A 20,595-nucleotide genomic window follows, 5' to 3' on the forward strand; every position below is an offset into this window, starting at 1 on the left:
TGGTGCCTGCAGACCTGGGAACCGTGTCCTTGGCTTCTCCCTAAGGGGTCTCCATCTGGGTGGCTAGGTGCGCCCCCGTGTGTGCATGCCATGCGTGTGCTAATGGCTGCCCAAGAACGTGACGTTTGATGGTGACATTTCCCTGGTGGTTTCCTTTAAGCCTGAAATTTTCTCCCTCCCTGGTCCCCAACCCCTCTCTCGTCTGTCTCTTCCCAGAGGGTATGAACTGCATGAACAAAGACCATGGCTGTGCCCACATCTGCCGGGAAACGCCCAAAGGTGGGGTGGCCTGCGACTGCAGGCCCGGCTTTGACCTTGCCCAGAACCAGAAGGACTGCACACGTAGGTAGATGGAGGCACACGGGTCAGACATCCGCACGCGTCTCCTGCCCTGGCTTGGGGGTGGGGGTCATGGGGGCTGTCCAGTCTGCTGGATGTTACTCAAGGAGTGTGCTCAGTCCCCTGGGGTGCAGAGAAGGGCGGGGCCCCCAAAGGGGCCTGGGAGGCAGAAGGGACGGGCTGTGAACCCCAGTCTTGGGGTTTCCCTAGTGTAATGCCACTGACACAGCCCCAGGCCTGGGCTGGACCTTACACAGCGCCCTGTGTGGTCGTCGGGTGACGCTCGCTGTAACCCCTTCCTTCCCCACCCTCCGTCCCCATGCCCAGAGACCCATGGGCCCCTGAACGCAAACTCTCCAGCCAGAATGGAGAGGCCACGTGTTCTCAATGGGCCAGGGCAGCCCTTGGTAACAGAATGCTATAAAGGCGGAGAGGAGCTTGGTTGGTGGGGGCCGTCCCGGCTCAGGCTGTGCTGAGCTTATGCCAGGATCAAAGACCAGAGCTCATCGCCTAGGCCTGCAAGGCCCGCTGTGCATGATGATACCCTGGGAAATCGGGACTGAACGAAGTCCCTTGTCAGAGGTGCCACTTCCAGACCAGCTTGGAGGTCAGCCTGCAGGACTCAAGCGTAGTCCGGCCTCTTGATGTGACCACCCAGCTCCCCAGCAAATGAAGTAGGGTGGTGGGTGGACTCACTCGGCGCTCCAAGCTCTGGCCACAGGGCAGCCCCCCGGCGCTGCCCGGGCAGTGGCGGGGCACAGCGTCTGCTCGCTCAGCAGCCAGGGTGCCCGGCCTGACGGGATGTTTGCCCCGATTCTGAGACAGAGCGGGGGGCCAGTGTGGGCGCCACCCATCTCGGCCAGAGACAGGCCCGCTCTCTGCTGCAGAAAAGCGGCGTGGAGGAGCCCAGGTCCAGCTCCCTGAGAGTGCGCCCAGCCCGGCCCCTGAACCAGGAGACTGAGGCCGACCACCCTCCTAAAGGAAACAGCCTTTTTCTCCCCATTCTTCATCTGTGGAGAAAGCAGCAGGCCTCTGCCGGCCTGTCATCCTAAGCCATTGTGCCTCTCTCAGCTGTCTTCCGCTCCCCTCAGTCACCCAGAGCTTGGGGGAACCCACAGGTATCACAGTCCGTCAGCAGGGAGCTTGTGCTCCTGCCCCCGCTCATGATTCGTTGACTCCCCAGAGTGAAGCCACTTCCTTCTGCCCAGGTTTGGTCCCAGGTGTGGAGCAGGCTTCCTCTCCTAATCAGTCCTGCAGGATCACAGTGACCATCATGTACACTGTCCCCAAGGGGGGACCGATCAGGGACCCTGTGGGTGGGGAAAAGCCCACCTGCAGCCCGGGGGCTCCGGACAGGCCCTCATGTCCTCTGCACCAGCTGAGTCCCTGCAGCTGCAGAGAAACCTCCTGCCACCCGGCAACCTGCAGAGTAGAAAAGGTCTAACTCTAGCTTCCCGGGCCTCCCCACCAGGTACTCTGAGCTCCCTCGGGACAAAGGCCAAGGACCAGCATATGTGGCATGGGCAGGCTTGTGTGACAGGCTTGGCCGTGAGGGAAGCACACTCCTTCAGTCAGCAAGACTGGCTGAAGCCCGCCCTGGCCAAACCCTGAGCTAGGTGCCGGGGAAGAGCTGTGGGCCCCAGGAAGGGGCTGGGACCAACTGGCTGGCCACCTAGTCCTCCAGTTCTGTGTGGGATGAGTGTTACGAGGGGATGGTTTGCTCAGAGAACATCTCCTGAGGGGCAAACCGGGTCTGGGAGGTCAGGAACAAGGAGGCTTCGTGCAGGGCTAAGACTCCGTCATCCCCAGCAGAGAAGAGCTCAGCTCAAGCCCTGAACTTCAGCTGAAGCAAATGGCAGCCCTGCCTTCTCTGCTCGATGGCCAGGTGCTGCCCAGGTGTTGGGAGAGACCAGTCCCCTCCCCAAGCCAAGGAGTGGGTGACCGCCCCACAGCCCTCCTTCAGAGGGACCGCACCCTGGCCGTCCACCCAGCCAGCTCTGGTGTCTTCTGTGGGGTTAATGTGGAAGGATTAGCATAAAGTCAGCTCTGAGACGTCCCACTTGCCCTTGAGGTCACCTGAGGCCCCGGAAATTCTAGATGTGGAATTGGGCTGGGGGCTGAGGCCGGGGCTAACCTGCCACTGTGAGCTGGGACCGCAGGAGCTCTGCCCAAACGTTCCTCCCTCCAGAGCCAGCGGAGGTGTTCTCCATCCTTCTCTGGTGTGCCCAGCGCTCAGGGCTTCAGTGTTTGTTTCCATGAACGAGCTGGCCGCTCTCTGGGTACCCACAGCTCAGCCTGTGGGGTCTGTGAGTCATGTAGGCCTACCCTGCAGAGGGAGCAAGAGAAAGAGGCTTCCGTCCCCGAGCGGCCTCAGACAGGCCTGCGTCCTCTGCAGAGTCACTGGCAGGGTGCAGTCGGTCTCCTGGAACCCAGAGCTCGGAAGAACTGTCTCCTCACGGGCCCACCCCTGCCCACCCTGACAGGGCTTGCCTCAGTCTGGAAAGGCACGTGACGTCCAGCCCAAGGTGGGGCTCTACCCTCACCTGAGATCCGTGTTAAGCGGCAGCCCCTGGGGCCTTGGCTTCCCCCAGGGTCCTCCGCTACAGAGAGACGAGAGGCCCCAAGTCCAGGCTGCTGGCATCGGGGAATGCCAGGAGAAGAGATGCTCCCATGCAGCGGGGCCAGAGGGCCTGGGGACAAAGCCCCAGCTGTTTCCCGAAGCAGTCTGCGTGTCCTTGAAGTGTCACCCCAGAAGCTGGGTCCCTCCCTTGGAGGGTCGTGACGTTCCCTGTGGAGGCGGCGGCCCACCAGAGCCTCTGGTCACTGGGGTCAGTGTCGGGACCCTGAGCAGGGCTCATTCTCCTTGCGCTGTCCTCACCAGGCAGGGAGACGGGCCGGGTCCAGTTTGTCAGGGCCAGCGTCGCCCAGGCTGGAAGCCCCGGAGCCTCCATGCTGTTCTCTGGGTGAGGGAGGACCTGGCAGAGGCAGCCGCAGAACTCAGTTCCGAATCACCCGCAGTCCTTCCCTGGGGAGCTGCCACCTTCTAGCCCCAGCCCTGTTCCTGAGTTCACCTGATGGAACGTCATTCAGGCTCTGCCCATTTGGAATTTTCTGCCCCTCTGACCGTGGCTGGTCTGAGATTTATTTCTGCATACTTGATCATTATTAAAGTTTTCAAATAAATTCAGGGTGTAGGTCCAGTGCTGGACAAACGGTTAAGGTCCCCAGGAAGACACCCTGTCCTCGAGGCCCCAGTGGACCATTTGCTTTCAGGTGGCGGGCACCCTGCCATCTTAAGCGGTAAATCAGGGGCAGCAAGACGCCCTCCCGTGGAGGTCTTGGGTCTCCTTGAGCCACATCCCTCACCCTAGATGGAGAGAACAGTCGAGTTTTCTCTACAGCAAACAAACTGCCCGTTTTCCCTACTTCAAACTGGCTCCTGCTTGTTCAGCCCCCTTTTCAGCACCCCAGGTACCGATGCTCTGAAACATTTTAAGATTCTGGGCTGAAGGGCACCAGCTCCCACAGGCCACAGACCCTGCACGCTATGTGACATGTTGGAATTAACGGTCATTTTCAAAACTGCATCTGAGATTACCTTAATGCACACATGTTCTGTCTGTTCGGACATTTCCCTGGAAGGATTAGGGCTCAGGATGGACAGAGGTGGAGGGGGCTGCTGGGACTTGGCGAGAAGAGGCGTTCGTGGGGACATCCTTCCACACGCCCTGAGGCACAGTCGAGGAAAGAGAGGTCTTCGAAAGCTGAAGAAATGAGCGCCCCTCACAGGGGCCTGCCACCCCCCACCCCCAACCACTTCATGTCTGGCCCATGTTAGCAGACTTTTGGCCCATCCAGACTGGCTGTCTTAAAGTGCCCTTTGCAACCTAGGAAGGGTAAAATCGTCCCGCTTAATCCCTTTCTTTCAAAGAACACCATCTGAGTGCATCCGCTGTGTGCTCTGTCCAAAGCCCAGATGACCCAGAGTCCATTCTCTGTCCCTCCCCAGGGCCCCTCTAGGGAGTGAGCGGTTCTGTCCACCCGCCCAGAGGGGCTTGATGTCCAGGGAAGTTTGTGCCTCTGACTCATCATCTCGCACCCTCACGCCCCTCCCCGACCCCTTGAAAGGAATGGCCAACAGCAACAAGCTAATCGTTCTTGTTGTTCTGTTTGTACACACGTACGTGCCCACGGGGCCTCACTAGTAACCTGTAACTATGGAAACGGAGGCTGCCAGCACAGCTGTGAGGACACGGACACGGGCCCCACGTGCGGCTGCCACCAGAAGTACGCCCTCCACTCAGACGGTCGGACGTGCATCGGTGAGTAGCCGCCCCCGCCAAGCGCTCGCACCCCATGCCGCCTGGCCCCTGCGGGATGCTCCCCCACCCACCCACCGTGTGGCCTGACACCGCCTCCTGGTTTCCAAGCAGGGAGCTCTGGGAAACAAGACAAGGAACGGCCTGTGGGCCCCGCCGGGCTGGCTCCGGGCGTCCCCAGGGGCAGCTTCCTGCAGACACTCAGCAGGGTGGTCCAGCCCCCGGGACCAGGCACCTCTCTGCTCTGTCGCTGCCGGTTTTCTGAGGGTCCTCTTCCTCGGTGTTGGGGGGGTGGGGGTGGCCCCAGGCAGGTGGCCGGTGGGAAGGAGGAAGTGTGTGCGCCTTGGAGGGCAGCTTCTGTTCCAGAAGCACGGGGGTGTCCTCCCCTAACGGGAGACACGCTGAAGACTCCTTCCCCTCATAACAGCTCCCCCCCCACCCCCCCGCCCCGGCGTGGTGCAAGCCTGCCTCCCACAGCATCTGGAAAACCGAGAGGTTTTCTCAGAACCTGCTTTCAGTCTTGTCTGTCTGGAACACCTGGGAGAGGGCCGGTGTGAATCCCCGGTCAGGTCTGGGTGATTTTTAGCTGCTTTCTGCTCCCGAGCTACGGGGCCTCTCACCAGGCCTGGTCCTCCCCAGCTGCCCACCCACCACCCCCAAAGTCCCTTCTTCTCGGGCGCCCCCTCCCATCACCCCGCCTGTTAACAGGAGGATCAATTTCACTCTGTCACCCTGCTTCCTCCTGGTCCCTATCTCCAAGGGGAAGCTTGAGTTTTTGCGATCATCTCAAGTTATAATCGCCAGTAAGTTCTTTCCTCACTCAAAAAGAACAGCCAATTTTTTTTTTTAACTGAGAAAAAGAGGATTTTCAAAGTTGGTGCCCAGAGTTCATCCTCTTCTTTCTCTTCAACACTGGCAAACTTAGGAAACCTGCTACAAGTCAGTTATCGTATTCATTAAAAAAAAAAAAAAAGTCCCTTTTCTTATCATCAGCTCGAAAGGTGTTTCTTGAGGGATTTTCGAGTGACAGGAAAGGGTTGGCAAGCCAGCAAAGCCAGGAAGCCCGGGGGCTTGCTGTAGCAGCCTGTTGCGCCCTGTGACCGCGCCCTGTACCCTGGGGAGTCGGGCGGGGGGCGTCGGAGGTCCCCAGCCCCGGCTCTCGACCCAGGTGCTGCTGCCCGAGTGGTTCTCCCTTCCTCTGTGTGGTCTCCTCTCAGACAGCCGGTTTTGGTTTCATTTTCATCTCATTCCTCCTGCTTTTCTGGTGATGGTCCCTGATTGCCTGTCTTGTCTGATAACTGACCTTCATGAATTATTTTCAGAGCCAAAAGCCAAATCAAACCAAACAACCAAGAGAAAACAAACAAACAAAAAAATTCAAAGCCAAACCCGGTCTCAGACCAGTGTCTCTATTGCAGCCTGATCCCGTCTAGAACCTCCCCTCCCGCCTCTCTCCCTGTCTCCACTGTGCCCCGGGGGCTCTCCTGGGCTGCCGGGCCCCCTTCCTGTCTTGTCTGCTGGGGTCTCCCGCAGCGGCCGCGCCTGCAATGGAGCCACCTCTGCCGGCCCCGGACCAGCGCAGACCGCTGCCGGCCAGACGCTCCCCAGCCTCGTCTAACACCTTGTCTTTGTCCACCTGGCTCATCCTCTCTTATTTATTTTTTTAAATCTTTTAATGTCTGCTGCATGTGTAAGTCCCTGCTTGGATCTACTCTCTAACATAACTCCCCCGCCCTCCCCTGCCCCTCCCCTCTCCTTAGAAGTCCTTTTCCAGGCCCGGCTCCGGGGCCCTGGCTCCCTGCTGTCCCAGAGAACTTTTCACCTGCCTTTGCTCCTTGCTCCTCGGGGCCCCCACCCCCCCCGAGGGGAGAAGGTATCCCCCCACATGTCCCACCGAGCACAGACGCACAAGCCCTCTATAACCTCGCGAGCGTCTCTCCGGGAAGCATCGGGCAGCTCCGGGCACCCGGCCGTCTCCCTCTGCACACTCCTAAGCGGCCGCCCCCCACCCCCACCTTGCAGCCCCTCGTTGAGCACTCCACTGTCTCGCTCCAGTCCTCCAGTGACAAGCAGGCAACCAGCGCTGCCCAAATAGACCCCCTGGTTTCTCTGTGTCTGTCCGGTTGGGTCCACTGTCGAGTGTGTCTGTGCGTCTGTTCCCCTGTGCGTTTCGTCCCCGGTCTTGCATGAGTGTCTGACCCGCGTGCACACCTTTGAGACGGGGCGCCTGCCGCCCAGGCGCGTCCATCACCGGCCCTCGCGGCGCTTTCCCCTGTCCTGAGCCTGCCTCCCCAGCCCGAGCCGGGCGTCTGTGCCTGCCTGCGTCCTCGCGAGCTCGGGCGGCTGCTGCCCGCCTCGCCGGCCCTCCGCACGTGGGGCCGGTCCGCTCTGAACTCAGCCGCCTCCTGTGTGCGTGTCGCTTGCAGATGGGCCGAGTCCCATCCGTGTCCTGCTGTGGCCACCCCTCCTCTGCCCGCACCCTGGCCCGGCCCCGAACACGCCACCTGGAGGTTCCTGGGGTTAGCCCCTCGGCGAGGACGCCGCGCCGCCCTCACGCTGCGTTGCTGTGTGTGCGCCACGCCGAGAGGCGGGAAGTGGGCTCTCATTAACCACCGGCTCCGTGTTTGTCCCTTACTTGTGTTTTAGAAAAGGATGAGGCTGCAATTGAGCGCTCTCAGTTCAATGCCACGTCAGTAGCTGATGTGGACAAGCGGGTGAAACGGCGGCTCCTCATGGGTAACACTTTTCTTCCACTTCCTTTGTTGTACTTGCACCTTTGTGCGTGTGCGTGTGTGTGTGCGTGTGTGTGGGTGGGATGTGCCAGCGTGTGGGGCATCTGTGTGCGTGCTCGTGCGTCAGGCCATGAGTGTTGTACTGGCGCATGGCCTGTGAGTGTGCATGCGTGGGGGCTGTCTGTGCGGTGTGCCCACACGTGTGTGGTCGTGCGTGCCACGTGTGAGTGTGGGGGGCTCTGCTCCAGATGTGAACTCACTTTTCCCTTTTTAAAGTTTTTACCCTTCATCGAACACGTGTATTTCTCTGTGTGTTTGTCGCAAAGAACCCAGAGCCAGTGTCTAGGGGCCCCTGCGTGTAAGGAGACGTGTGCTGTGAACCCCTCTCCTCGCAGGAACGCCCTCGTTTGCAGTTAGGATCCCAGCATCAGCAAAGCAGCAGGAGCAGTGGGATGTGAGTGTAGAGCAGGGGTTCGGACAGCACCTCCTTATCCATCTCCTCGCTGGGAGGAGCCACGTCCAGGGGGAGAAGCCACGTCTAGGTCCAGGACTGCGGGCTCTGGGGGGCGTCCAGTCCACCCTGCTGGCTTTGCAGTTGGGAAACCTGGTAACCAGAGAGGGGAGGACCTGTTGGGGTCACCTAGCATCCCCTTCTGGCCCCAAGCTCCCCAGACCCGTGAATGACTGCAGCGCAAGCCCACTGGGCTGGTAGTCTCAGCCCACTTTCCCCTGTTCTCCTTGGGCCCCTACTTGCCTTGGGGGGTCTCTAAGGCCAGCTGCACTCTGAGCAATGCCCCCCCTGCCGCGTGCATCCAGACTGTAAGGAGTCTTGCCTGGAAATACCTGGGGCAGCTCGGGACGGCTGATGCCGGGCAGGGGAAGAAAAAGGAGAAAATAACCGGTCTTCAGCCGAGCCCAGTCTGCAGGCCAGAAGAGCCGTCTGCCTCCCCATCCGTTTGTCCCTCTGGCCCGTCAGTGCCCCGCTTCTCGGGCTGCTGGCCCCCAGGTGGAACTAGGAACACAGCTGTTGGGTCTCCTGGGGTGGCACTCTGGTTAGGTCACAGCAGCCTTGGGAACCGTGGAGTCAGGCAGTACACTGCCCAAGTCTCAGAAGAGGAAACTGAGGCTCAGGCTGGAAGCCCGCGCTCTGCAGTTTCTCTGTGCGGGGCTGTCTCATTGACCTGGGCCCTCTGGGTGGCCTAGGACGAGCTGAAAGGGGTGGGCTAAGAGGCTCCAGCGGCCAGGCCTGTCCACTCCCACCTGTGCGAAGGGGGGAGTCGGCGCTGTGGAAATGAGGAGGGGCTTGGTGCTCAGAGAGGAGGAGGTGGCAGGAACGTGCAAGCTGCTGGTGCTCCGAGGCCCAAGAGGGCCCGGCCCCAAGGCCTCACTTGCAGGACAGGGGGCACTGCTGCCTGAGGCCAGCGTGCCCAGGAGCTGGGCTCCCAGGTGCCAGGCACCCCCCCCTCCCAGCAAAAGGATGGTGGTGGAAGAGGGCTGAGCTGAGTCAGCATCAGGCAGGTGGGTGGAGAAAAGGCCCCCATCCGTGTCTGGTGAGAGTTGGCAGAGAGAGCAGCCCAGAGCCCGGTCGCGGGGCAGGGCTGAGAGGCGAGCCCTGGGCACACAGGCACCCAGGCCTGGGGGGCAGGTCAGGGGACCCCTCGCCTGACCCCTTGCACCGGGTCGGGGGGCAAGATGGATGCTGATTGGCTGCCCACCTGATGGTGTCCGTGCACCCCCACACCCTTAGAACCTGTCCGGCCCCCCAGGCAGGAGACCGCCCCCACCCCACCCTTCTGGTCTCCCTACAATACCTGCCACAGGGGGACAAGGGCCCACAGCCAAGACTGCACGCCCAGAACTAGGTAATTATCCTCAGAAGTGCCGGGGAAAGGCACCGTCTCGAGTCGTCCTTCTTCCAGAGCTCACGGTTCTTTTCACGGGTCCCCTCGGAGAGCAGCCTAGGGCGGTACAGACCGAGGAACCTGTTGGGCTGCAAGCCCACCTACTAGAGCCCACTGGGGCCTGGCTGCTCCCAGGCTGGATGAAGAGAGGGAAGGAGTGGCCTAAAGTGAGGGAGGTGACCATCCCCATCCTGCCCTGCTGGTCCGAGCACACCTGGGACGTGGGGTTCAGAGCCCAGCCTCCGCATGGAGCGTGGAGCCTGCGGCTGGCAGCCCTGCTCAAGCCCCATTTTAGGTCCTGGTGCAGGGAGGCGTGTGGAGGAGGCAGGGGAGAAGGAGCTGGCTCGCCTGTTCAGGAGCCGATGAGAGTCGGAGGAGTTCCATGGCAAGGGCAGACCCTCGGCCACTCTTGACAGCTGCAGTGGCCGCACGGCCCCACAGGAGGACAGAGGCAAGGGGCTGTTCTGAGAGAAGGCTGGGGTCTGGAATACCCCTGCGTGGTCTGCTGGCCCCCTCAGACAGAGCCGGGCACGTGTGGTGCGGTCTCCTGGTGGCTGAGATGGCCTGGCAGGTGTCTTCCGGCCCTGAGGTGTGATTATCGCCTGTGTGGCTGCAGTTTGTTTTCAGGGTGGGTCAGACAGGACTGGGAGAGGGGCCTCCCTTGCCCCTCCAGAAGCGAGTGGGCCCAGGGCTGCTTCTGGCAGCCCCGAGGGGCTCCGTGGCACAGGCCCAGGCTCACCACCCTCAGTGGTGACCTCACGTCAGCAGTAGGCCCAGGGTGAAGCCCCTTCCGTGTCTCAGAGAGGGTAAGCGCCCACCTCCTCCCAGCAGGCGGCCCGCCCCGGTTCGCCTTCCCCAGGTGGAGATGGACCATTCAGGTTTTGTATGCGTCCGTAGGCCCTTTGACTTAGAGTTATTTCAGACACATTTTGTGCCCAGACTGCAGAGGTCACAAGTCCCTCAGACGTTTGCGAGTTGAACTAGCAGTCTCACCTCTGAACACCAAGAGCCAAGAACACCAGGACAGAAGCAAAAAACTTCAGAGGACACAGACTGTCGGAGCTAAAACCCCGGCCCTTGCCCCCGTTTCAGCCTCTCAGTTCCTCTCTGGGAGCCTGCTCTTTCTTTCCCCAGGGCCTGGCGTTTAGGGCACAGGGGTCCCGAGTTTTGAAACCCGAACCCACAAGCCGACTGAAGTCCAACAGTGCCTCTCCCTCACGCCAGGGCTGGCTGCGGTCCTCAGGGGTTCCCCGGAAGGGCAGTGGCCTGGGGCCACTCAGAGCCAGGTGGCTCTGCTCCACCCTGGGGGTCTCAGTCACCCCCAACAGTTGCTTTTGACGGCTACCCCCAGTCCCTGAGCCCAGGCTAAGAACAGGCAGAGTTCTGTGGAAAGAGGCCTCAAGGATGTAACCAATTTTAGATTCCCATTAAAATCAGTTAAAATGTTTGGATCTGGGGGCTGGGGGGTAAATTTCCGTAATCCGGCGGACTAACCTGAGAAGCGTCTGAGTCGCAGTTCAGTTTACCACGGGCCTCTGGGGCCCTGCTTACCGCCAGACTCATGGGACCCTGGGAGTCAGACTTGTCAGCTCCAGGGCTTGAATCAGCGCCTTTCCCACAAGTGTGCCCGGAGCAGACGCCGGATTGGTTTCCCGTTGCTGCCGTTCACAAGTTAGCACAGCCTTAGTGCCTCCAGGCAACACCAGTGCACTGTCTCCCGTGGGTCAGAAACTCGACTCGGGTGTCAGCAAGGGCCGCTTTCCCTCCGGACGTTCTAGGAACGGATCCATGTCCTTGCCTTTTCTGGCTTCCAGAGGCCACCCACGTTCCTCCATCTGCAGAGCCCGCAGCCCTGCACCCCTCTGAGCCTGCTTGCATCTCCACGCCTCTCTCTCTGGCCTCTCGCTTCCACCTCTAAGGACCCTTGTGACCACACTGGGGCCCGCCCAGATAAGCCAGGGCAACCTCCCATCTCAGGCTTAATTCAATCACATCTGCAAAGTCTTTTTGCCACGGTGGGTTACAGGGGAGTAAGACACAGCCCTTTTAGGGGCTGCGGTTCTGCTGACCAGGGACGGTCCAAACTGGGGCTGGGCAGACGCTTCCAGCTCATCAGTCAGCTGTGAGCTCCACTGACGCAGAGCCCACCGCTGTGCTATCCCTGGATTTACCCCGGGAACCCCAGTCTCCCCACACAGGGCAGGGGCTGGAAGCGTGGGAGCCATGGATGGGGCCCTAAGCCCTGTCCCCGCCCCCTTCAGGGGGGCTTCCGGCAGCCCCTGCAGTCTCCCCAGCGGTGAGCACCCCCGGTCCCCCAAGGCGGTCGGCACACTTCAGCGCATGCCCTCTGCTTCCCAGTCAGCCCCCATGAGTCCCCCCACAACCCTGCGAAGCAGCTGTCCCCACTCTTCAGATGAAGAATTCAGGCCCTGGGTGGGGAAGAGACCCAGCCTGGGCCACGCTTTCGGTGAGCAGTGGTCTGGGCCGAGGGTCCAGGCCCGTGGACTCTCCCGAGCCCAGGGCCCTCAGTCGGGAGGAGAGCAGGCCGGAGGCTCGGGATGAAGCTCGGGTGTGTCGGCCCGGCAGCCAGCCGGGTGGACTCACCCCTGCTGAAGGCACATTCACAGCCTGGCCTCTGAAGGGCCCCCGCGAGCCCGGGACAGCAGAGACGCCCACGTTTGAGCCCCAGTGACCACGGCGTAGCTGACCTTGAGCCCCGACTTCCGCGGGGTCCTGCCCTGTCCACAGCCTCACCTCCCGGGCACCTTGAGAGTTGGTGCTGAATTATTTCCCATTTTACCGGTGAGAAAACCGAGGCGCAGAAGGGGAGCCAGGCACTCCTCCCCGTGCACCCCCCACGGCTGGCAGCCGCCCAGCTCCCTGCCCCTCTGCGCCTCTGGGCAGGGCGCCCAGGTTTCCCTTCCACTGACGGGGCTGGGCGTTCCCTGGCTGGGCTCAGGGGACCCCGAGGATGGGCCGGGCCGGGCCGTCTGTGCCCAGACAGGGCGGCGCTCAGGCACGGGGGCTGTTGGCAGAGCCCCAGGAGCGGACCGAGGGCTGGAGGCCCGGCAGGCCCAGGGCAGACGGGCTGGGTGCAGCGCTGGCGGGAGCAGCGGCTGGCATGGGCGCGCAGACCAAGCCCCGTGCTGTCCCCAGCCTCCTAAACCACACACGTGACCGCCCCGAGAGGTCAGTCTCTCGACCCTCACACGCCTCCTCCCCAGCCTCCCAGCTCCTCTGTCCATCACCTGCCTGCCACCTCTCTTCTGCAGCCACCATCTCTAGGCCCCTGGGTCTTTTCACTAACCTGCGCCCCAGACCCCCTCCTCCCACCCCGAATCCCAGACCCACACATTCTCTCACCTCCACATGCCCCTCAGGCCCTGCACACGCAGCCTGTGCCAGGCTTTGCCACCATCTCTAGGCCCCTGGGTCTTTTCACTAACCTGTGCCCCAGACCCCCTCCTCCCACCCCGAATCCCAGACCCACACATTCTCTCACCTCCACATGCCCCTCAGGCCCTGCACACGCAGCCTGTGCCAGGCTTCCTGCATCTGTGGGCCGTGTCACCTGCCCCTCTGTGCCCAGGGGCCATCCTGTGCAGAGGCGTGTCCAGACCTCACTGGACTTTCCCTGCCACCCGCATCCCCACAGCTTGCCCCTCTTCCTCCAGCACCTGTTTTGTCACAAGTCTGGGAGCCCCCGATGGGGGACAGGTCAGATGGCCTCTGGGGACACCACTGCTCAGGGCTTTGATCAGAGCCGGAGCCCAGGGGAAGCTGGTTGGCTCAGAGCAGGGATGAAGGCTTCCTGGAGGAGGTGCCCAGGGAGGAGCAGGACCTCACTGCCTACTCTTTCACGCAGACGGGTGTCTGGCCCAGAGAGAAAGGGCGGGACCCGGAGCCTGGATGAGCCTGGCCGTGGGAAGGGGCTCAGGCAGACCCCAGGTGAGGGAGGTGGGCAACACAAGGCAGTTCCCCAGGTCAGGCTCAGCAGGGGTGGTGGGCAGCTGGAGGGAGATGGAGGGTGGGACCCGAGGGCCAGGCAGGCACCCTCCTCCAGCCAGGGCTGAGCCCCGGGCACTGAACCTGTGTTCACCCCTGTCCCTGAGCTGATGCCCAGCGCTGCTGGTCAGCGGGGGTCCCAGGTGAGGCTCTGAGCTCCTGCCCTCAGCTTAGTCACACACACGTCCACAGTCTCACTCACACACTCACGCATACACACACACCAGGGCTAGTGGAAGGAGGCGGGATGTGGCGATTTAGCTACATCAAGAGGTCAAACGAGGGGAGGAGCAGGGTGCCCGACAGTCAGAAGAGGTGGCAGGGTGCTGCTGGCCCCGGGCAGGGAAACTGAGGCTGGGACTAGCCCACGGCTCCCCTGTGAGCGGGGCAGAGCCAGGGAGCCTGGCGCCTGGGTCCCCGGTCAAGTCTGGCTGGAGGGGCCGCAGGGCACCGAGGGACGGTTACCAACCCGTGACCTTCCTGAGGCTGCTTCCGCCCGCCAAGCCCCCCGCACCTCCTGTTCAGCGGATATATGGCCCTGAGCCCTCCCTCCTGAGGGTGGGCCTCGAGCGAGAGGCCGCACGCCAGCCCCCCGTGCCTGCCCTCCACGGCCTCCACTTACAGAGGAAAGGCAGGAGTCACAGGCCAGGCAGGAGGCTTCCTGCCACGGCGTGCCCTGCCACCCACTTTAGCACAAAACCTCAGTGTCCTTCTGGGCCTTTCGAGATCCCGCAAACCAGACGAAGAAACCTCCCCACGGTCTCCCGGCCCCACCCCTGGCCTCAGCTCCCCGGCACGGGCTGCCACAGACCACAGGGTGCCATCCTCAAGTCCAGGAGATTCTGCCCTCTGAGCCCCGGTGAGAAACCCCCGCCCTCCGGGCAGGCCCATGGGAAGGGAGTTGCCCCTGGAATCACAACCCCACCCGGTGCCTCCGGGGAGACAGTCCTACTGACAGAAACCTCCCCCGTGGCAAGTCGAGCTCCCTGGCAGCGGGAGCCCTGAGGGGTGGCGTGGGCCTGCGGTCCTGGCCTCCACCACCGCCTGCCTCCTAGCTGCCCTGAGCCCCCTTCCCCCACGACTCCCACACTCGGCCGTCACCATCACACCAGCCTGTGCCCTGGGGCCCAGCTCCCCGCAGAGGCCTGGGCACTCTGGGGCGGCTTCCCCCAGCACCCCGGCCTAGGGGGGCCCTGTGGCGCTTGGTGAGGGACCCCAGTGCTCACGACAGGCTGCAGGGTGACCAGGGGTCGGGGGGCCGGCACACAGAGGCTGGGCAGCAAGGGAGACCGGTCAGGGCCTGGCCCAGGAGCGGGGCTCTTACCCCAAAGTGTTCAGAGCCACCGAGGGCTCAGGAGTCACCTGCGGGAGAGGGTTTGGGCTCAGGGGGTCTGCTGCGGGCTCCAGGGGACCCCGGGGGCAGAAAGGCAGGTGGGCCAGCCCCAACAGGCCGGACACATGTCAGCGGGGACTTTGGGCTGCTCCCACCACCGGGGTAAGGCCTTCAAGGGGCAGGGCAGACCTAGGGCTGGCAGCATCTCTGTAGGTCCCCGGGCCAAACCTGGCTCACCTGCTCAGAGCCTCTCGGGTGTCACGGGACTTGCCCAAGCTCGCAGGACCAGCGTCGGGAGTGGTGTTTTCTGCCCCCATATAGCTCCTGTTTCAGCCAGTACACTGTGGCTGAGACCATCCTTCCGGCCGGACCTGGCCCCAGATCTAGGGTGGTGCACGCAGGCAGCGCCAACTGAAGGGGCCATACCGCCGTCCATTCGCATCAGACCCTGGCTGGGCTGTGCGGCAGGTCCAGCTGAGCGGCCGCCTAGGCTGCCCGGCGTCTGCTCCCCCTGCGCGGTGTCTGCTCCCCCTCCGTGTCCTGGGCTTGTCATGGGGCTTGGTTTGAAACAGGGCTCCCTTCAGGGAAAGACTAAACATGGCCCTTTTAACCCATCTGGGTTTTCCTGCCTACTGGAGAGGGTTGTTCACCCCCAAGTCCCTTTCCACTTCAGTCCCCTGACCCCAGGCTCAGCCTCCCCCTGGCCCAGTTGCCAACCCAACTCTGTGGGGTGAGAGTTCTACCCACTCTCTCGGCGAGGAGGCCAGGCACTGGGGCATGTATCGCTGCCCCCTCGGGCCACCAGCTGTGCTGCGTGACCGGGGCCCCCCGCCCCTGGGCCCTGCCCTCAGAAGGGCCCACAGTTGACTGAGTGCTTGGCTGTCTTGAAATTCTTAATGATTTTTGAACAAGGGCCTTTCATTTTTATTTCACCCCGGGTCCCACAGATCATGTGCCTGATCCTGCCTAGGAAGGTACCCAACTTCTCTGAGCCTTAGTTCCTCCACCTGCAAAAGGGCCCCCCACCCCTGGGGCTCTGCAAGGCTGTGGAGGTTGGAGGATGAGACGGTGTGATGCCAGTTGCACGGGGCGGCACCCCGGGAGGGGCCCTTCCAGGTGGAGAGGAGAGGTTTTTAGAAAGACCCAGCAGCTGTCTTGGAGAGGCAAGTGCAGGGAGACACCAGCGGGCTCAAGGGTCCAACGGGAAGTCTCAAGACCCCGGGACGGTACTCTGGGGTTTGGCTTTGTCCCCTGGACCTAGCCTCCAGCCTCCCTTGGCAGTGTGAGCTCCTGGGTGAGATGTGACCGCAGGCAGCTGCCCTCAGATGCCAGCTCCTTCTGGCCCCTGGGAGCCAGTGGGAGGCGAGTGAGAGCCGGAGGAGACGGCCTGTGCTGCTGGGCCCAGAGCCTCTCCCTGGGCCTTCCCCGGGCCAGAGAGCCTGCTGCCGCCATTCACCCTTTGCAGCTGGGGTGCCCCTGTAGTCACGGGGGAGGACAGGGCCGTCTGGTTTCTGCATCTGAGGCAGCTGTGGCCTGGCAGCAGGCTGGGTGGCCCCTGGTCTTGGGGCGCAGAGAAGTGAGGCTGTCCTTTGAGGCACTTGGAGACAGGGGGCCTGAGGGTGAGCCAGGCCAGGATCCCCCCTCGGAGCACCCACTAGGCTCTGCTTGGAAACGCCCCGGGGATGAAGCTCTCAGTCCCACCCAGGCCAGCCTGTCAGTCCCTGGCCCCCACCGTAAAGCCCAGAGGACTGGCTGTGCCTTGCTGTCAGCTTTTCCGTATGTCTCCCACTCAACAGTGTCCGTGAACCTCAGGACAATGGGTGGGCATGGCAGAAACGGCACAGGGGCAGGCCCCCGTGTGGGCAGGCTGATGGCTGGTCACTCGCCTCACTCACCCCTCCCCGCCCGGAACAGGGCCTGGCAGAGAAGGCCCTGAGTGAATGCCGGCTCTTAGCGTTACCATGTGAGCCCCAGGGTACTGGCTGCCCCGAGTGGGGCCATGGTCTGGAGGAGCGGGACCCCCGGGGGGTCTGCTTCTCAGGGTCACAGCCCCCAGTGCCCGCGGCACGTCCCACCTCCACCGCCAGGGAGAGGCCAGGCCGTCATCCCCTTGACACCGGCTGAGGCCTCCCAGCTGCGCCCCGTCCCTGCCCCCGGGCCTCCCCCGCCTCTCCCAGGCCTGGGCTTGACCACTGGCACCTGGAAAGCAGGCAGGTTCTCTGTGCCCTCTCCAGAGAGGGGTCTCCCACATGAGAGGCACCTGGGGGGCGGGTACCTGGGCTGTGGGTTTGAGAGCAGGAAGCGGGATTTTCCCTCTGTAACCTCAGGAGAGGAAACTAACATTTGTTAAGCGGCTACTGCAGGCTGGGCCCCGGGCTGGGTGCTGTGGAGGGTGGGGTTTCTTTGACACCCACCCCCTGGCCCTGGGGACAGAAGGCTCACTGTCCCCCGCCAGGCGTGGGTGCTGGGATGGAGCCCCGAGGGCTGGCCTACCTGGGTCACTTGGTGAATGACAGCGTCAGAGGCGCCCCCTGGCCGCCCCGCGTCCACTGGCCCCAGGAGGCAGGCGGGTGGGGAGACGGGAGGGCCCGGGCAGGTGCACGCGGTGCAGAGCTCGGCCCACACTAACGTCGAGGTCTGCCTGCCTGAGCAGAGCGGGGTGGGGGGCGAGGGCCCCCTTTCTGCATCTGGGCCTCGGGAGGCTCCTTGTGTAGACGGCCTGTGAGCTGGCCTTGAACCGTGAGCGGACAGGAGGCCTCCAAGGCAGCGGGCAGCACACTCCACAGCAAAGAGGTGGATGCCGCGCCCAGCCAGCCGGGGGCCGGGCTGTGTGGAGACAACACCGGAAGGCTGGGGGGGTCAGAGCCAGGAGACCGGCCTTTCAGTAGTTGTCACGGCTCGAACTCTCACAGTATAGACGTTAGCCTCAAGGAGCGGGAGCCCCTGAGTTCAGGGTGTTCAGGATGACCCCCAGAATCACACGCATGCAGGGAGAAAGCTGGCTTCCTCCCCTCCCTGCTCCGACCACCCCCGAAAGGTGAAGCTCACAGGAAGGGCGTTAGCAGCAGGGACTCCCGTACTCAGTCATCACTCCCACGCTCATCTCCAAGCTCCGCCTGGAGAGAGCCGAAGGCCACTTGCAGGAAGGCAGGCACCACGGAAGGAGAGACAGGGTAAACCGGTTGGGAGAAGCCTCAGGGAAGAGGCCCACTGGGGCCAGGCCCCCCGGGGGGAGCCACGGTAGGCAGGCAGGGAATTTCCGGTTATACGAGCGGACGCCCTCAGCACCTCACTTCCTAGCCGCACAGAGGAGAGGGAAGCCCACTCGGGCACAGTTCCCACAAGATCAAAGGGCGCCAGATGCCCAGGCAGAAACCCGGACTGAAAGGCCCAGGGTCCCGGGAACTAGGCTCCTCCGTGTGCCCCAGTGACCCGGGCGTGCCAGCCCCTCCCCGGGCCTGGGGAGGCTCACTCTCACCGCACGACAGGCTCAGTGACCTCCACGATCCCCCCAGCCACTCCAGCTCCTTTGAATTTGAAAAAGAAAAAAAAAATCACTAGACTAGCTTCAAGTGGACAAAAACCAGACACTCTGGCTTATTGCTCAGTGAGAACAGATGTTGGGCTGAGAGCCTCATCAAGGTGAGGGATAGTGTGTGGGCTCTGGGAGCCTCCCCTCGCATCTCCACGGCTGAGACAAGCTTGGGAACCCCAGTAACTGCCAGTCTGGATTTGGCATCTGAATCCAGGCAAGGCAAGAGTTTCGGAGTCTGTCCCTGGGCGGTTAACTCCCAGCCAGGCCCATCGCGGCACTGGCCCTGGTGAGTGGTGTTGACCCTGTGGGCTCAGCCTCCTGCAGGTTCCAAAGCTTGCCCATCCAACGTCATCTTGCGAAGGGGCAGTGTCATTCTCCCATTTGACAGACCGGTAGCCTGAGGTTCAGAGAGGCCCCATGGCTAGAATTTGAACTCAGGTCTCCAGTCTCAGGAGACGTCCCACCAAGGTTGGGGAAAGGCAGGGGGCTTCTGTCCCAGGAGACTGAGACCCTCTCTTCCTGTCTGCCTCCTCAGAGACATGTGCGGTGAACAACGGAGGCTGTGACCGGACGTGCAAGGACACGGCCACCGGCGTGCGCTGCAGCTGTCCGGTGGGATTCACGCTGCAGCCGGATGGGAAGACGTGCAAAGGTGAGCACAGGCCGCCCCCCTCGCCGGGCCTGGGGCGGGGCAGGCAGGGCAGGCGGGGGGCTGCCCGCTTGTGCTGTGCCTGAAGCCGCGTGTGGCTGCAGGGGTGAGGGTGTGTTTCTGTTGAAGAGGCGGAGAAGAGGGAGTCAGGCCCAGCGCTCTGCAGTGGGGCTCAGGGGCCCCTGGTTCCACTGAATATCGACAGGCTTAAGTGGGGCTCGATGCCAAAGAACGTGGCTGTGCCCTGGGTTGAACAAGCGGGGTGCCTTTACTTGGGGCTTCCTGGGCCAGCAGAGGTTCCTTGTGGCCTCCCGGGAGCTGGGCGGGGTCGGTTCCTTGGCTCGCTGACCTTAGTCGGGCAAGTCTTGCAGAGCTGGGGGGAGGCGGGGCTCAGGGCTCAGGCCAGGACAGGATGGTCTTCTTGTTGGCGCTGGGCCAATGAGGACACTGTGCACCCTCATCCCCGGAGGAGGGAAGGTTAGGGGCGGGGGTCTCAACTGAAGGACTAAGAATGAAAGAAAATCAGAAACAGGGGTGGGGGGATCAGGAATGGGCTGGTTTGCTGGCTGCCAGAAGCCAGAGAAGAGTGAGCTTTCTCTGACTCACCCTGCCAGGAAGTGGGCAGGCCTGGAGGCCAGCGTGGAAGGGGAGAGGAACTTGAACGTCCAAAACCCAGTGGGTGAAAACATTTACAGCAGAGGCTTAGGGTGACTTTAAGGAGTCCGAGATGGGCTTTTTTGAAGCCTATAAAAATAGACGGGGTATGACTTCTCCTCCCCAGCCACTTTGCTGGGAAGAACCTAGTGATTATTGACAGAAATAACGGTTCTTCCACCTATTTATTTGAAAATAAAGCCCTTCTGTAGCCCCCGCTCAGCCCACTTAGAGTGAGATGTGTTCCCAGTGGGCGGGGGGCTGGGGTGGCAGGCCAGGGCTATCTGAGGCCTTGCACATGGGCTTGGTGCCAGGAGGCCTGGCCCAGGTCCACCACAGACCCGGCGGTCCTCACTGCCCAGCAGCGTCACGGCAGGCCTGGCCCGTTGCCCTTGGAGCCTGGACAGAAGGTGGTAGAATCTTCTGTGATTCTACAGGGTGTGGCTCCTCCACACCCCTGCAAGGTCCAACGCCAACCCAGGAGCTGAGGGTGGGGCAGGCTCAGTCCTGACACAAGGCCAGGAGCTCGCCGCTGGGAGCCGACCTGTCTGGACCGGACAGGAGCCTCAGCAGTCACGTGGCCCCCAAGGAGCACTAAGGGGGTGCTGAGTGCTGCCCCCTGCCCATCCACGGTGGGCCATGGGGCATCCGTTCTCCTCCACCTTGAGGCTAGTATAGGGGACATCCACACAGGGGAGGGCAGCTGTCCACACAGCCCCAGGCCCACCGGTCTGAGCCCCTGACCATGTTTCCTGTGATTCCTCTTAATACAACTGGGCCCTTTAACCAGAGCTGCCCCTTTGCCTTCAGCCAGACCTCCTCACTCCCGCTGCCCTGGAGTCGGAAGGCCTCTTGTTCACTCAGGCCCTAGGTTTTCTGGGCAGGTGCAGGGCAGGCCGGTGAATGAAGCAGAGATTCCTTGTGCCCCGGGATCTTTTATTGAGTAAAGAAGACAGCGTTTAATGTTTAAAGATCACCAAGATAAGCATGTATCACGAACCCCTTGGTGTTGGGTAGAGTAGTCCTGCGGGGCGGGAGAACGAGACCGGGCCTGGCCTGGACCAGGGGTGGCGAGGGAGGGGGCCAGAGGAGGAGGCTCTAATCCTGGCCCCATGACTGCTGTGCAGA

General features: G+C 62.4%; 1 protein-coding gene across 4 annotated transcripts in view; it reads left to right on the plus strand.

The window, feature by feature from the left end:
- The window catches only part of SCUBE1 (signal peptide, CUB domain and EGF like domain containing 1), a 131,505-nt gene that overhangs the window by 71,765 nt on the left and 39,145 nt on the right, over positions 1-20,595 (plus strand). For 2 of the 4 annotated variants that reach the window (XM_043881393.1, XM_043881394.1), the window contains exons 5-8: positions 217-342; positions 4,545-4,661; positions 7,305-7,394; positions 18,700-18,816. In XM_043881393.1, coding sequence (XP_043737328.1) covers positions 217-342; positions 4,545-4,661; positions 7,305-7,394; positions 18,700-18,816 — 450 coding nt within the window. The remainder of the gene's footprint in view (positions 1-216; positions 343-4,544; positions 4,662-7,304; positions 7,395-18,699; positions 18,817-20,595) is intronic. The other 2 variants (XM_043881395.1, XM_043881396.1) reach the window with 1 other exon arrangement.

Source organism: Cervus elaphus, chromosome 22, assembly GCF_910594005.1.
Source record: "Cervus elaphus chromosome 22, mCerEla1.1, whole genome shotgun sequence".
Lineage (NCBI taxonomy): Eukaryota > Metazoa > Chordata > Mammalia > Artiodactyla > Cervidae > Cervus > Cervus elaphus.